This window comes from Lytechinus pictus, chromosome 3 (genome assembly GCF_037042905.1).
Source record: "Lytechinus pictus isolate F3 Inbred chromosome 3, Lp3.0, whole genome shotgun sequence".
Taxonomy (NCBI): Eukaryota; Metazoa; Echinodermata; class Echinoidea; order Temnopleuroida; family Toxopneustidae; genus Lytechinus; species Lytechinus pictus.
This window is the reverse complement of record NC_087247.1, coordinates 13,936,110-13,954,407: the sequence shown is the minus strand read 5'-3', so window position 1 is coordinate 13,954,407 and position 18,298 is coordinate 13,936,110. Positions and strand designations below refer to the sequence as shown.

Sequence of the window (18,298 nt, the reverse complement as noted above, 5' to 3'; positions counted from 1 at the left end):
ACCAGTCTTTACCAGCCATTTTCCAGAGTAATTCAGACGGGTAAAGGCTAAGCCTACGGTTTTTGACACAAAATAAGCACTCTTCGGTTATTGGTGATATGATCGATCCGATCCGACAACCGGCCCGGCGCGTATGTGTGTGGATGTTTTACCCCCCCCCCCCCCCCCCCATCAAGGGGGTTGAGGGCCCGTTGAGGGGATGAAACTACTACATTAGAATGTTTTCCCCCCAAAGATGATTCTCAACTAATGCTGCAGGCCCTCTTGGGTGATGGATTTTGTTTTACATAGATCTTTTTTCGTAGTCTCAATAACTCCGATGGCATTAGATTCCCTTTTCTCGAGTCATAGTTTTTTGCTTGTTTGTTCGTTTTTTGTAATACTTTTTCTCTTAGCTTTTCCTATTTTTCTTCTCTAATCCTTTTCAAAAAAGGTTAGCTAGCAATAAAAGACCTTTTTCATAACAAAATCTAATTATGTAGACTTGTGGATGGTATTTAAAAGTAGCATATTTCACCCTTTTGTTTCCTTTTATTTCCTCTCTCCTTCTGTCTTGATCGTGAAACTGTTTGGGAGGCCCATGGCCCAAAGCCCCACATCTTAAGACTGAGGTTATGTTTCAAGTTTCAAGTTTATTTTACTGATTATCTTATCCATAATATTTGCTTTATATGTTTACAAAACTATGTATTTTAAGGACTAGATCACACAATTTCATCATGTCCTCTTATCATGCGATGTTTTCCTATATAATGTTTTGCATTTTTATGCTGATCAGGCTACTCTGTATGAATAGGATTTGGGCGATGTATCAGAGAGTATTTAATAATATACATGTATATAGATAATAATATTGAACCATGCGGAGAGCGTGTATGTTAAATACATCGCCAACGTCATGACGGGGGGGGGGGGCAGACAGACAGACAGAATGATGGAAGAAGAGAGATGGGGGAGGGGGTTGAGAAGGGAGAAAACGAGGTGCCGTGAGAGAGAAAGAATGTGGAAAGGTAGAAAATGGAGAAGAAACATGATAAAGAAATGAGGGATATACATGCAGGGTCGTCGCTAAAGGGGGGGGGGGGGGTGAGGGGGTGCGACAGGCCCCCCTCCCAACTTCTAGTCTGGGTATCATCGGTAAATCTGTGCGCCCGTCGGGAAAAAAATGAAAGAAAGGAAGAGAGAGAGAGGAAAAAAGAAAGAAGGGAAAAAGAAGGAGGGAAAAAAGTAGGAAGGGAAAAATTAGAAGGAAAAAAAAAAAGAAAGGAGAGAACAAAAGGAAAGAGGAAAAGAGAAAGAAGGAAAGAGAAAAAGAAAAGCATGGCCTGTCGGAAAATGATAAACTGTCGGGTCACCTATGGCTGTTCCAACGGCTTCACCTACCTACAGTGATTAGAATTTACCGACTTTCGGTCTTAATCGCCTAAAAAGTAAACACGTGCTTTGTACGAAAAGTGATTAAAATGGCCCGGTTGTAGGTCTAAATCGCCAAAAAAGTAAGGTCATCTCGTCCAAAATAAACGTTTTATTTCGATTTTCAATGATGTATTTCTTTCCATCATAAAAGATCGAAAATAGTAGGGGACTAGGGGGACATTTGATATTGTGTCCCCCCTACTATTTTGGGTAGGGCCCGGAGGGCGCGTCCCCCCTGCCCCCCCCCCCCTAGGATTTCCGCCCATGCCATTCGTTTTCATTATTACAAGAAGTGCAAAAAGAGTGTTGCCTTTTTAAAGTCTAGATAAAAAAAATCCGCTTCACAGCTTTGCGCTCGTATAACTGTGTATTGAGAAAGGCCTACATAGTTATTATCTTAATTGATCTTCATGAAAAACATCCTTCTCAGAATGTCCAATGGTCAGGTCTTAATATAAAAAAAATCGGCTAGCATTGTTTCATTGGATATCCAATGTCTTTTATTTGGCTTAGTAATCCATTTTTCATATCGGAAAAAAATCAGCTCACGGTTCGCGCTAGCATCATACAGTAATATATATTTTTTTTAAATATCCATCCTGTTCAAGGTTATATCGCTTCAAATGTCTTGTTTTTTAGGTCTAAATCTACTTTAAAAGCTAAGCTGGCGCTTCGCGCTCGCATAGTGAGATCCATCTATCCTCTCCACATTTTCCCTTCATGTTGGACAGTGCTTAAATTCTCCCTCAGAATATTGAAAATTTCCGCTCGCGCTTCGCGCTCGCATTAAGATACACAGATTGTTAAATTGCAAATGCCGCACTTGAGTTTTAAGTCAAAATGTTCTTGTTTAAAGTCAAAAGATGTCAGCTCGCGCTTAACCGACAGTGATAAAAATGGCCCGGTTTAAAGCCTAAGTCTAAAAAATTGTCAGCTTGCGCTTCGCGCTCTGATCATATATTCAGTGAGATCAATATTCTCTCCACAATTTTCGTTCATGTTTGACAGTGCTTAAAATTTCACTTTCGGGTCAGTTTTATACCCATAATTTTAACTCGCGCTTCACGCTCGCATTATATTTTTAAGGTACACAGCTTGTTCAATTACAGATGCAGGAACTAAGTTTGTTGAAAAGTAAAAACTTGTAATTTTTTTTAGTTTTCACGTTAAAATATCCAAAATTTTCAGCTCGCGCTTCGCCCTCGCCCTATATGATTAGTGAAAAATGTATCATGACTGCAAACAAATAATGAACATGTCTTTTTTTTAGAACAGTTTATTGAAAATATCAGCTCGCGCTTGCACGAATTGTTATACGCATATTATTCGTGCAAAAGTGCCTAGAATGTCCAGTTTTCTGGTCGGAATCACAATTTTCAGCTCGCGCTTCGCGCTCGCAACGATTGTTTGGTAAATGTATCTATCCTCTTCATGGTTGCAATCGAGTTTTCAGGTAAAAATATGACATTTTCAGCTAGCGCTTCGCGCTCGCATTTTTGGATAGGTGAAAATTTCATTATTTCACGGTTCACTGCGAAAAGTCTTCAACTAATCTTTTGCTGGACAGTATATTAAAAATTTCTTCTCGCAATTTGCGCTCACTTGGATCGTTTTGTTAGATACCCCTCTAGTTTATGATAACAAAATTAATGTGGTCACAAATGTTCAATTTAAAGGTCTACTATATAAAATATCCAAAGATTTTTAGCTCGCGCTGTGCGCTCGCATCCAGGTCAAATAAAATACCTTATCTTGCTTCTAAGAATGAAAATTTAGTTAGGACTACCGGTAACCCTAAAAAAAACCCCAGATTTTGGCGGCCGCGACGTGGAAAAGCAGATGAAAATATTTTCATATTTTTATGAAAGCTGGAACTGCTCCTTGACGTGACGAAAGAAATAGTGACTAAAGAAAACAAGAACAAGATTCATGGTCGCGGGACGTCGGTAATCGGTACTGATATTTGACGGTAATCAAGGCCTCCACACCCCCTACTGGAAAAGGCCTAGCGACGCCCCTGGGGATATATAAACATCACACAATTCAACTGAAACTTCACTTCCTTTAATGTCAAACCACGAGCTAATTTACCAGAATAAACTTGGATTATTAAATGTTTCATAATAAATTATATAAAAGAGACAAATGAATGGTGATGTTGCAGCATCAGTAATATTCTCTTATATCCATATAGCACCCGACGGGGGCGGATCCAGGCAGGGCCGTAGCCAGAAGCATTTTGTTGGGGGGGGGGGGTGTACCAGCTAACTTTGCCAACTAAATTTGGGGCGACATCGCCAACGTGCGCGCACAGGGGGGGGGGGGTGCCCATAGGCAGCGGGAGCGGGGGGACGTGTCCCCCCTAAATTTTTTGTTGGTAACCTTTTTTTTTTTTGGCTTGTCAATTTTTTTTTCCTGCGTCCCCCCTATAATTTGTGGTTGATAACCTTTTTTTTTGCTTGTCAAAAAATTGTGTGGTGGTCCCCCATAATTTTTTTTTGCTTCAGCCGCCAATGGGTGTGCCCCCAGTAGCGTATCGTGGGTCACGGAATGGGGGTGGGCACCAGACAAAATTGGAGTCACTTAGTGGGCGCACGAAGCACGCTCAATAGCCAGGTATTCTGACCTAATAAAGACATTTTAAGGACTGTGCCATTAAAAGGATATGTATCTCTCTGATCAAATAAAGCGAGCGCGAAGCGCGAGCTGAAAATTTGTGAAATTCAGACCTAAAAAAGGAACATCAATTTTTGTAATCATGATCGATGCATACCTGTCTCACTAAACAAACAATGAAAGCGCGAAGCCCGAGCTAAAATATTTGTATATATTGATCCCAAACAGGGACATTTTAAGGACTATTTTCTAAGGAATTCATGAAGAGCATACATAACTCATCGTAGTCATCTAATTCTAATGCAAGCGCCAAGCGCGTGCTGAGTTTTTTTAAAAAAGAATTACAGCTAAAAAATGAAGTCATTGTAATCATGAACATGGTGCGCGTCTATCTAATCTAAAATTGCGAGCGCGAAGCGCGAGCTGAAATTTGTTATATTCAGACCTGAAGAAGGGCATTCTAAGGCTTTTTGTAGGAATTCAGTAAGACCATACGTATTTCACTAAGCAAATGATGCGAGTGCGATGCGCTAGCTGAATATTTTTTTATATTCAGACCAGAAGAAAGGGTCTTCTTTAAGGACAAGTCCACCCCAGAAAAAATTTGATTTAAATCAATAGAGAAAAATCAGACAAACATAATGCTGAAAATTTCATAAAAATCGGATGTAAAATAAGAAAGTTATGAAATTTTAAAGTTGCGCTTATCTTTCACAAAAAAGTTATATGCACAATTTAGTCACATGCAAAAGAGAGAATTGATGATGTCCCTCACTCACTATTTCTTTTGTTTTTTATTGTTTGAATTATACAATATTTCATTTTTTACAGATTTGACAGTAAGGACCAACTTGACTGAACCATCACATGTTCAGGGAGAAATACAACTTTCACAGGACAATGAGGAGAAAATTGGAATATTTCATATTTCACATAATAAAAAACAAAAGAAATAGTGAGTGAGCGATGTCATCAGTTCCCTCATTTGCATTCCGACGAGGATATGCATATTATAACTATTTTGTGAAATTAAGCGAAACTTAAAAATGTCATAACTTTCTTATTTTACATCCGATTTTGATGAAATTTTCAGTGTAATGCGTGTGGGATTTTTCTCTTTTTATTCAAATCAACTTTTTGTTGGGGTGGACTTGTCCTTTAATCTCACCAATCCACTAATGCGAACATAAGCACGGACTGGAAATGTTTTATACTCAGACCTTAAAAGGGGCAATCATGAAAAAGAAGCATATGTTACTACATAAAATTATAAAAGCTCGAAGTGCGGGGGAAATATATTTGGTGTATATTCACTTAAAACGGGATTTTTTTACTGCTATTTAATCTCTTTGAACATGATTATTTATCTCATTAAACAGACAATATGCGAGCACCAGGAGTGATATGAACACATAGGCCCTAAGCAAAATTTGTTTCATAAAGTTATGAAAACAATTCTTATGTAATATAATGCACATAATATGCAGGCCTACTAACTTTGGACATTTTTGTGTTTTTGCCCACTGTTGACTTGGCATCATGAGTTTGCCAACTGGAGATGGCTGAACATGAGTTACCAGTCTTTAAGTCTTGTATTCTGTTCTTTTCATATCTGAATTTTGACAACTGGGCAGTAATTGTAAAGCACTTTACCGACTGGTAGAGCATTTAGCGTTTTGCCATTTAATATAGTCCCACTCTATAATTTGCCAACTATACTATGGCTTTATTATTTAGCTTCAACTTTGGAAATTCACCCCATCCCATATTCTTTTCCTAGTCCTGCCTCTACTTATTTTGCAGAACTAGTGTGAAGGTCCAATCGTCAATAATTGTGGTATAATTACAGACATACAAATAATGGTAATAATTGCTGCTGAAATTTAAGTTTGGAAAATTACTTAACAGAGTTAAACAATATAGGCCCAATTTCAAAATTGCTGCATCAGATTTTGCCGTATAAAGAGAATTTAGTTCAATGGAAGATCACATCAGTCATGGCTTGTAACCATTGTAAACAAATTGAAACTCTAGATTATGTTTTGTTGCATTGTCCACATGTGAATTTATTTTGGCAGAAACTAAGGTATTTCATTAAGATCCAGTTTAATGTGAACATTCAAATTAATGAGAAAACTACTCATTGGCCACGATGTTGAAAATGAAAATATGACCTTTCTGAATGTAATTTTGTTTTTCGCACAATATATTAGAGTTTACATGCTGGTTCAGTAACTTTAAAAAATTAAGTTTTCTTTGTTGTCAGATTTCAAGAGAGAATTAGTCACTAATTTGATATTTCTTGAATACAGTAATAAGATCAAAATATAAAAAAACTGTACAATGAAATCAAAAATTTGTGAAATATGAAACTAATTGTATATGATATTGATTGTGTTTGTTTATTGATTTTAATGTAATAAATACCTCTGATGAGGGAAAAAAAATAATGGTAGGCATGACAACTGTTTATCATCAATAGAATAGAGTAATGGAGTAGAACACTGTGCAGTGTTAAACCCCCCCCCCCCCCTCGAAGTTAACAGAAAAATCAAAAGTACAACAGTATCAAGTTGGTTTTCCCCAAATCATTTTATTACAAGTATCCTGGCTTCATCAATGACCAGATAACACATCTGTACAACTGTAATAATAATCCTCACACAAATCAAAATGGTATTGATTTTACAAATACACAAATATACTTCTTTAAAAGCTTACAGATAATACCTTGCATCGCAGTAACAGGGTGAACAAAGAAGAGCATAGAAAAATACAACACAAGCATTTCAGATAAAGCTGGGAAGGAACATTTGTTACTATTCCGTAAGTTATTAGGTGAGGGTTGCATGTCCTGGCTAATGTGTGTGATGTCGCAGAATACAGTTATGTCATGGCAGTAAGTGAACGATCAGTTTCTGGATAGGTTCTTTGAGAAAATAGAGGATAGAGTTGCCTGGATATGGTGACTGAGCCTGAGCCTCAATAGCTCATGCAAGTAGCCATCTCCTGCTTGGTGAATGCAAACGTGTGTACGATATACGTGTACATTCTGCACAATGAATAGAGTGTGTGAGGCATCGTCGCTTTCACATAATCGTGCATACTAGTGACAGCGAGCCCTGGAAAAATAATGGCTAGGACAAATAAACAATGGCCATGCAATGTACAATGACGTACCTCCCAAAATCAAGTCCAGGCAACGTTACTTGGCATATATGAGAAGTTTGACAAAAGACGTAAAGTGGAGCCAAGAAAATGGTCTCATCAGAGACTAGTACCGGTAAATATTGCATAAGAGGATGTAATCACAACATCCAATTATCAACCAATGTAATCGACTCTTACCAAGTGGAAGCATTCATAGCTATTGCATGAATAAATTATGGTTTATTTTTTGTAAGGCTAACCCTATTTCCAATATCACAAGAAAGAAAAAGAATGAGAATATAATGAAAGAAACAGACCAAGGAGAAATACATGTACAATTTCTTGACCGCCAACATTTGTGACCTGCACATTGATACATTGTTGCATGTTGGTGTGAGAGATTTTCACATTGAGACTGGTTAACAGCCTGAATTGAAAGAACAGAAGCATTGCTTCATGTAATCCTTCCAGGATTCTACCAAGATGGAAATATATTATAACCCAGTTAATTGACAATAATATAGGTAATCTGAAATTGGAGGATGAGAAATAAAGATAAAGAAATTCTCATTGAAATTTTCTTGAAATACAAATGGACAAGACCCACACGCAACTGGATGACGAAATTGATATCCAAATCTTGCATTCTTTTTGTCTCTTTGTTCACCTGTATGGCTTGCAATTTCATTTTGATTTTCTATGCAAATAAAATTAGCTGCGAAATGAAATCCATGATGGCCAATTTACAATTAACGTAACTCTAGTTTCAAGTTCATGAACATTCCTTGATAGATGACCTTGCACTTGCCAATCTAACTCCAGTCAGAACAGGATTCAGATAATCAAGACCCCCTCGTTTATAAATTGTCCTATTCAAGCTGTATTGTGTTGCAGTTGAAGAAGCTTCCAAAGCCCATAACTCGTGCAAGGCATGCCAGGTGTTTCCATTCTCCTACTAATGAGCCTATTTGGCCCATTCCCTGTCACTTTCGACCAATATCATAATCTACTCTCCACTCATCTTCAAAATATACCATGTACCTGTACAAACAATGTTTGTACAGAAAGACAAGGGCTATATGTAAATGGTCTTATTCCACAAGTAGTAGTAGCAGTTGATAAAAGAGAACAATACCATATACTTACATCAACTCGGTATTGATAAGTATCTACAGGAATAATCATTTCTTTTCAAATATTTTTACAAAAAATATATTTACATATATATACATATACACACATGTCTCTACACAACACCCAAGTTTCAAAGTGTAAATATAGACATGATTTGTTTAATTTACATTTGTACACGGTTTTACCCATAGATAATAAACATCTCATACATGTACACACTATGCTTGGTTCTCAAGTAGACCGTTTATGACAGGTGGGACCAACACAATCACCTTTACTGTCTTTAAAGGGGAAGTTCACTCTGACAAAACTTTATTGTAAAAATAGCAGAAAAATAATAACAAATATCGGCTTCACATCGAGTATCATCCATCGTAGATTTAAAAAGTTTTTAGATATTTTTATTTTATTTTGTGACGTTATATGCAACCAGCTTTCAATGTATTGTGAATTTAAAATTCAATGAAATGTCATTTTCTTGAAAAATTGAAAGTGGCTTTTATTGTACCCAAGTATATCAACAGACAAATAATTTCACTCTTGCTCCTGGAAGGAGCATATTTTAAGTCATCATGAAACATTACAACATTGATATTTATGCATCTTATATTACATAAAATATGGGGCTGCTCAAAAATCAAAATAAACTTTAATTTTCAATGGATTTTTCCTCAAACCTTCACCGGTATTTTAAAAATCATTTTTCTGGTATTCATACAACAAACTGATTATCATGATGAACTTCCACTTTAAAGAAACAACATGGGGTTCGATGTGTTTTTGGAATAGAAAAGAATCTGTTGGTTCTAAATGCATGGGTCAAGTGAATGCAAATTGAAGAAAAAATAAATTAATGTCACAATTCATTGAACACTTTCCCTAAATACACTTTCTCCCAATCCCCATTGCACAATACTGGTAGAGCTGACCGTATGAAGAAAGGCAAGTATAGGGCCCCGGAAGCACAAAGCTAAGCGATTGATCACACAGTTACTTCGTACACATAATTACACACAATGGTTTATGTAATCAGGCATAAAAATTGGCCCTATGATCAAATGCTACACTTTGTGATAAAGGGTCCATGTTATATAAAACAGCATGAATTCAGTTTTATTATTGTTAGTTGGAGTTATTAGAATATGCAATGGCAAAATGGGTGCAATGAAAAGTCGCGATGCTTGCGCTATTTAAACAGATCTTCAGCATTTTAATCCTGAGATTAATATTGTACAAAAGCAATGATTTCATTATTGGAAATTTAAATAGGAACACAGCACCAATGACCAAGTTACAATCCATATCCACAGATAGAAAGAGGCAAGCATAATAATTCCAGGGCCCTGTCAGACAAAGATTAGTGATCGATCAGAAGGCTGATTCCTGTGATTGAACATACACAATCAATGCAATCAATCTTAGAAATCAGCTCCACAATCAATTGGTAAGCTTTATGTTAGTGGGCCCAGAATGCTACGACACAGTAGGTTTGCAATATCGCTTCATGGCAATGGCCAATCAAGATCATTGATCCATACATCTTTTGTTCAAAACTGTTACCAGGAACCAATCGGGAACCTTCTTTTCTACTTGCGATCTATCTCAAGTCTTTGTGCTACATGACCAGGGACACAATACTATGTCAAACTTATCCCTTTTTCTATTGGGAAGATGAGAAATTAATTGGGACTGAAACACCTATTTAGCTCTAAGAACAGCCAGCCAGCCTTACATTGTGCAAAATAGGGAGAAGGGAAGGGGGGGGGGGGAGGAAAAACATAAATTTGGTGTAGTGAGTCTTGAATTTGAATGTTTTCAGATGTGTAAGTACCAGTTCAAACTTCATTCTGATTCAACTTCCATTCGACCTTGGATATAAAAAGAATAAATCTCTTTAATATTCAGAATGAGGTGAAGACTAGATCCTACCAGTAAAAAGGCCTTACATTATCATCTCCAAATAGTTTTGGTTGTGAACTAAACCATTCTCAATTACAAAACAAACCGCTATCTTTCATGATTCTATGTGGTTTTTGCAAAAGTAACACAAAGCCCATTTGAAGAAAATAGAGAGAAATAAGGCATTTTCATGCTCAATCTGTATTGTTGTTTGATCTTTGTGACCTGCATAAATACAAGATTGAATTCCAACGGAGTACATTATGTTCAATCATAAGACTTGAAATCCTACATATCACGTGACAGAATGTCCGCCTCACCAAATATCTTGCCATGTCAGCAAATTCATATTCAGATTTGAGATCTGCATTTAAATGAATTGATTCAGTCTCCCCAGGCCCTGCACACAGATTTATGCAAAAAATTCTGTAAAATGAAGAATATGGCATAATTCATTCGATCTGACAATGCACAGGTAAAATAAATACAATTGAATAGGTACTATCAGCTATATTTATACTTGATAGTGAAGAAAGGCAAAGTGATAAAGGGAGATGGGTGGGTGGAATAAAATGAAGAGATGTGAGGGAAAGAAAAGCACACTATATCAATGTTGGGGAATTCCTATACTGACCTGGAATGTATATTGCCCTTTTTTACACACTTTTTAAAAGAAAATATGCAGCAAAGTATTCAACAAATCTGGCCATAAGTGTATATAAATAGAATGGTGATTAGCAATACAATTTGATAGGATGATTGCTCAGTGATAGAGCAGAGGTTTCCTCAACAGGGAACTCGGGTTAAAAACCCAAATCAGTGGCTTGTAACCTATGCAATGATGCCAGTAGGAGGGGCCTGATTCCTGCCTTTGGGAAAGCATTGACATTTTTAAAGTTTGATATTGAAAGCTGGCAGTGAGTGCAAAATTAGCACTAACCATAACATCAAACCTGTAATGATGCTAGTGTTAGGATTGACATCCTGAGCTCGCAACAATGGGACTGGTATGAGAATCAGGGGCCCGTTTCATAAAGAGTTGCAACCGTTGTAACTTTGCCATTATGGCAACCACCATGGCAACAGGGCTCTGCAGCCAATCAAATTTCAAGGTTATCATGGTAGGTAGTTGCCAACTTGCCATAATGGCAAAGTTACAACAGTTGTAACTCTTTATGAAACATGTCCCAGTTCTTGATGCAAATGATTTTCACTACCAGGTCCTATGGAGAGGACTTGAAGCCATCAGTCACCTTGTTTCCCACAAGAATACATCTCTTTCTTGATATCAAACCGACCAATCTGAAAAGTAGACAATCTGCATTTACGTGGGAAAAACTGATCCTTGTAGGCACAAGGAATATCATATGTCAGGAGTTTGATGTTGGCATGACAGACCATAATTTCCCTTTCGTGTAGGTTTACGACCTTATCACATGTTTTGGTCAGGCCTCTAAAGTCACCCTAAATTTCAAAGTTTACATGACACGTAAATAAATTTGCAGAGAGGAATTCCACAAGCCACCTTTGCATGAGGCTCTGCTATTGGGGTCTCCATTCCAGTTTTCCACACTGATAAATACTCAAATCTGTTACTGCACTCCGCACAAATATGAAAAAAAAAGAAAATTCAAGCACTCGACAGAGAAGCATGAGCTACTGCAAGCATCTCATTGGGCTACTATAAATAATAATAAGTTGATCTCTTTGTATGAATTCCAAACATAGAGTGATGTACTGTTCCACAATATCAATAGATAAGATGACCTCATAAGGGAATACACTTGAAGTATCATGGAGTGGTGATCCTTCTTAACACCTGATTCAGCGGTTGATGCATGTTCAAAGTAACTCAATACAGCCTGCTTTTATCATTGTTCATAGTTCCAAGCAGGGATTGGGCGGCAGTCACGACTCCTTGCTGGGTTCCTCTGGCGATTTCTTTGGGTATGTTACCTTGAATTTTCTGTGTACTCCGTTGGGGCTTTTGATCTCGTAGCTCGCTGTCTGACACGGCACCAGGTTCTCTCCTTCGCCCATGAACCACTTCTCGACTGCCTCCTCCTCGGAATCACCGACGTTCGCCTCTCTCCACTTGTCCACCCATTCGTGGAAGCGACCTGATAACCTGGCAGTGACCTTCGGATGGGCCTGTAAGACAAATGCAATCAAATTAAATAATGACAAAATATTTAAATCAAGCCTGTACGATGGAACAATAACAAAAATATTTCAACATTAACAAATTTCAATGAAAACTTGAACGACTCTGATGAGTACCCATTATGCATTTTTAATATGTTCTAGACATGACATCTGCCTGCAATCAACCAGTGATAACCAACTGCCATACTCAATGGAAAGTTTGTTAAACCAAGACATCATTTCTCACTTTATTCAAACTCATAGGACCCCAGACAAATATCAGATTTAGTGTCAACCCTATCAATACCCCCACCCCCAATGGATATTGTCTATATGCTAGTCAAAGTGGCATGTGAAAAGATTATAATGGAAGTTCCTCAGATCCTATTTATGCATTTTAAATCTACACGAAAAAGTGAAAAACTGTAGAATATGAATCATTACTCTTCTTCAATCTAATGTCATCCAATATTCATAAAACCTGACAATCTTTTGACTATATTCAATTATAGTGTGATAGGAGGCACATTTAGTACTAAAATTGGTAATCAGTAAGCACTTAATTTCAATATTCATCGATCCATACTGCAACTTCAAATTGTATGTGTAATGGGGGAAAATACATATAATATCAATAACCATCCTGTCTCTTTAACATGAGTGTGATGATGCAAATTTGAAATGACCAAAGAAATAATTATTTTGTTTTCAGGGGCTACTTTTTACAACCTAAGTACTGCTTAAATCTGCAACACTGAATAAGCTTTAACATTGCAGTGAATCAGGATTTTCCACCGCTATATTGACAATTTCGGGGGCAAAAATCACCCCAGCCCCCATGCATTTCTTTTTTCCTTGACTGACACCCTTACTGTAAGAGGTTCTAATGCCTGCACACTCGTTAATTTTTAAGACATCCTGGGATTTCCATACAATAGATTTTATCAGTATTATAGTCATTCGTGCAGAAATCTACTCCAAAGTCAATCTTTAACATTCTTGTGAACAGCTGTAGCTATTCACAAGACACTCCATTTGTTTCTGTAAGGCAGTTAAAATTTGTCAAAGATGGGCAATTCCATAAAATAAATCAACCTTTATGAACTGCCCAAGCCATGATCATTTGAGAGCTGTACAAGTGAAAACAGTAAAATGAATTTCGGAAGATCTTAAATACTGGGGGGTTGAACATAGATATTTAATATACTTTATTCGTCACAGACAACTAGAATTGGGCGAGTAGGACTACAAAAAAACAATACAGAAAAAAAAGCATGTGCTCTCACAGGTACTTTAGCCAGTTTCTTCGAGACTCACCTGTTTTGCCTTGGTGATTGAGGTTCTTCTGTACATGTAATCCTCCGAGTTGACGACATAAACCATCTTGTAGGAGTTGAGGTTGAACTTGCATTCCATGTTATTCACCATGTCAACACCTTCCAATGGATTCATCACACCGCCCACCACAACCCTGCCTTCGGTCTTCTTATCACCCTTGGTCACCACCTTCGACAGTATCTTCCTGCCATCCTTGAGGGTGGCACCGCCAAGAATACTGTCCATGGGTTTCCCGTTGGGATCACCGGTCGACTTGGTCTCCGTGCTAGAGTCTGTGTCCTGTGAATTGTCATTCTGTTTCAGCATCTCCTCACAGTGATGGGTGTCCGTTTCCTCTTGGGAAGGGGGCGTGGCAGATTCTTGCGCCGAGGCCGATGCCAGGATGTGAGAGATGAAGTCCGTCGGGCAGGTATCTCTGTCCTCTTCGGGTGACTGCTGGCGAGTCTTTCGTAAGCTCCTGTTGCAAGGAAAGGTATTCAATGTCATTTTAATACTAACAGCCACGTGTGTGTAAACGCAGAATACCCTCTCACTTAGATGAACCAATATACCTAGATAGGTCGCATACTTAGGTTAATATACAAGCGCTAAAACAAGATTATAGCTAGGCATCTCCAGATCAAGATTTACAGAGGGAGTGAGGGGCTAAAACATCTTTGTAAAAAGCATTTTTGGGGGTAGGTAAACACTATTTCATTTGAGATATTTTACAATAATACTGAATGACTTTGCTCTAAGATTGAAATAATGCTATGTATATCCACCTTTCATTCACTTTGTAAATGATTGTCAGGACATTAACATATATAGGGGAAGCTGTGGCATTCCCCCCAAAAATTAAACCCCTGTGAAATATTCAGCTTAAAGCTAAGTACCTGCAGTTACAGTGAACAATTGTTTCATAAGAAAATCTTTAAATTCAAGCTTAACTGTCCCCATACCATCATAGATATAGATCTGGTGAATTTACATTAATTCTATCTTTGTGAAATCATGAAATCCAAGCTGAAAGATAATCACACTGAAGATCAATGCACAGATAAACACATTTTGGACAGCGTATGTTCATTGCTTGGAAAAAGACGACATCTGGCTGGAATGATCTTGTCCATATCTCAGCAATTAGACATTTTGTACAAGAATTATTTGTCACATTAATGTTTGTATGCATACTTACAAACACTTCGGTGGTCATTTTAATCTGTTGGAATTTTTGAATTGTTACTACAACTGGCCTTTATGTTTAAATAATCTATGATGTATGAAAACTGGTGGCACCACATATGCTCCTACGACATTGGCTTTGGTCTAAATATCTCAGAGGGCATAGGTTAGAGTTAGGATTGTAATATATTTTTTGGTTAGGATTTAGTATGGGAGGTTACATTTAATGTTAGGCTGAACCCTATCTAGGCCGGGGGGGGGGGGGGGGGGGGGCTCAGAGGCCACCCCCCTCAACGATTCGCGCAAAATCTTTGCCGCGCGGATTTTTTGACCGCGCCGCTCGCTGACTTTTTACTTTCAAGTCTTGCGCAACTTTTGAGACCAATTTTGCGTCACCCGGTTACGTGGTTCCGAAATTACGCAACATTATGTAAGTACATGTCAGACCAAAAATTGCTCAAGCACGTGATTTTGTGTACAAAGTCAATGCATATTGTGTTTTAAACCAAAAATCATAAATGTATGATTATTTTCAGTTTTGCTGGTCTAAATGTATTTATTTTATGCTTTTTATGATCTCAGAAGAGTCCCCAACAAATTTCATTGAAAAAACAATGAAAAACAAAAGGTAAAAAAAAACCCAAAGAAATACATAAGAAATTGCAAAAAACAATATAATACATAAGAAAATGATTTGCTATCGCAATTTTATTCATGTACACTTGCTAAGAACATCACCAAGAATTTCCATACCAAAAATTAGAACAATTGGAGCTTTATTTAGGGAGTTAGAGGAAAAAGTATGATTTCGCATACTAAATACCCACGGTCATATGAACTCTCAAAATACCCCAGCCTAGATAGGGTTAACATACAGGTGTTCTAGCGGAGCAATTGTCACTGGCGAAAATTTCATGAAACCTGAAAACTAACCTTGGTAGAAAGACCGGTTTCTTGGTGAGCTGTTCCCTGAGTTCTGGTGAGATGCTTTCAGAAAGGACAAACTTCTCCACATAGTCCACCCACTTATCGACCTCCATAGGATCGTCACTGGGATCTTCTTCTGTGTCTAACAGCTCGATGCACAGCTTACGATCAGACTTGGCCTGTTCAATTCAATTCAAAATTTAATTCAATACAATTCAGTTCAATTCAATGTAATTATTTCATTCAATTCAATTCAGTTCGATTCAATTCAATTCAGTTCGATTTAATTCAATTCAGTTCTGTTCGATTTAATTCAATTCAGTTCTGTTCGATTTAATTCAATTCAGATCAGTTCAATGCAGTTCAGTTCAATTTAATGCAATTCAGTTCAATGCAATTTAATTAATTTCAAAACAATTCAAATTCAATCCATTTCATTTCAATTCAATTCAAATTCAATTCGTTTCAATCCATTCTCCATTCAACTCAACACAATTTCTACTATAAAAACAAACATACAAACCCTATAATGGCTAAATCATACATTGAATGTGGATTATCAATATAAAAAAAAATTGAGATTTCATCCCAATGTTAGTTTAAACCGAAATGTTGCAGTACTGTTGTACTAACTGCACATAATTAACACAGAAAGGTGATACACATGCACATTTTCATAGCAAACTGACATTTCAATAAGGATATAACATTAAAAAGAAGAGCGCAATACATACATAGGTGATCTTGAAGCAGTTTTCTTCCGATAGAAGCTGCTCTGCTTTCCGCTGATACAACGCTTCAGCGTTTGCTCTGACTGGCATGGAAGCAAGACTGCCTCCTGTTCCACCTGACTTGATCTCATTCACAAACAAATCTGTGACCTGCATGCACGTATCTTCTGTCACTATGTGCTGAAGCTGTAGGGAAAGAGAATGCAATGTAGGAAATAAATTAAGTAAATATCATCTCCAAAGTCTTAGCATGACAATGTAATAATCAAAGGAGAGTAACATAAGACAATTTGATTTTAAAAGAACACACACGTAGCATCGAAATTACAACCTTCCAATTTGTTATTTTGTAGTTCATACAAACCAGGGATGTTTCTCAATAATTAAACTCTCAGTTTGACCCAAAATCTTATTTTTTGGTGGTATATAATGCATAGCTGCATTTGCCCATGCAACATAATAGTCTTTAATAATATACTTTGTGAAAGATGAAAAAAAATTCTGCTACTCTTTAACATTCTAGTCACAATATTTGCAAAGAATTAAAATGACAATATGCCTTGGTTATTATTGAAGATTGAATTAACATCATGGTACTTGAACCGAAATTCACAATATATTCAGATCGCTTTGTGAAAGGGTCTATGTATCAAGACTATCATTAGGCACATGGACCTATGGCAAGAGATCCAATGTGTGTTAGAGCTCATTGAAGTTCATCTCTCCTAAATCATTGACTCACCTGTCTCACTGTATTGCTGACAACCTTATCCAGAGTGAAGGCCATGTACGCATGGATACCAAACATCTCTCTCAGCTGGTCTTCATAGGTACCACTCTCAATATTGTTATCTAAGAGACTTCGGATCAGATCCAGCAATGTGTTATAGTACTCACTTGGATCCATTTCTGCATGACACATTGTTGCAAATAAAGGAAAAAGTATAGGTGTGAGTACATGAGAAATATGCCCATAACATATGAACATTTTTCCTTAATAAACATTAATAAATCTGATCGGACCAGTGTTAATATTTCCAGTTTCAACGAAGAATGGATTTTAATGTAAATCCCTAGAGTAAGAGCAAATGAAATGTATTGAAATAAAATGAGACTGCAGATAAGATTTTACTGTTACTGTTTGACCCCACCATTCAAATAAAAATTCAAATCCAAATTGCATTCACATCCAGTATAACAGTATGTGTGGCAGGCATGGGCCCCAGAGAAAAACATCATTTTCACACAAATATCACAAGTATGGCATATTTTCCTTTAGTGACATAAGAATGAGGTTTCAAAGAGCATCACTTTTTGTTGCACGAGTTGCATTCATATGTGCAATTTACCGCGCAAGCAAGCACCTTTACGAAGACCAAACAGAGTAGTGACCATCCTTTTCATGAGCCCTCATTCTACATTTTGCCCACAGTACATAACTACCAATTTTGGGGTAGAGTGCCCCCCCCCCTCCCTGTGCATGTTAGAGCAAAAGATTATCTTACGTGGTTGTTTCAATCCCAATGCTAAAGCTGTTGATTCCTTGGCAGCTCTCCTGTTCAGGCCTCCTTCTGTTTCCATGATTACCTCACACCTCTTCTTCATCTTCTCAAGTCTTTCACACAGGATGTGGTACAGCCTCAAGAACAGATACCAGTTGTTGTTCACAAAGAACATACGATACGAGTCGGGCTACAAGATGGCAAGGACAAAAGAAGAGATCAGTAAATCCTCACATTTCCAATCACTTTTCACTAATTTCCAAATGACATGTGCGG

At 37.3% G+C, this 18,298-nt stretch overlaps 1 protein-coding gene across 3 annotated transcripts in view; it reads right to left on the bottom strand.

Annotated features, from left to right (window-relative positions):
* Positions 1-6,605: 6,605 nt before the first annotated feature.
* Positions 6,606-18,298, bottom strand: part of LOC135153534 (paired amphipathic helix protein Sin3a-like) — a 34,910-nt gene continuing 23,217 nt past the window's right edge. For all 3 annotated transcript variants that reach the window (XM_064096441.1, XM_064096442.1, XM_064096443.1), the window contains exons 20-25: positions 18,026-18,212; positions 17,263-17,429; positions 16,524-16,706; positions 15,796-15,968; positions 13,678-14,155; positions 6,606-12,366 (exon numbers count right to left, since the gene is read on the bottom strand). In XM_064096441.1, coding sequence (XP_063952511.1) covers positions 12,124-12,366; positions 13,678-14,155; positions 15,796-15,968; positions 16,524-16,706; positions 17,263-17,429; positions 18,026-18,212 — 1,431 coding nt within the window. In that variant the 3' untranslated portion in view covers positions 6,606-12,123. The remainder of the gene's footprint in view (positions 12,367-13,677; positions 14,156-15,795; positions 15,969-16,523; positions 16,707-17,262; positions 17,430-18,025; positions 18,213-18,298) is intronic.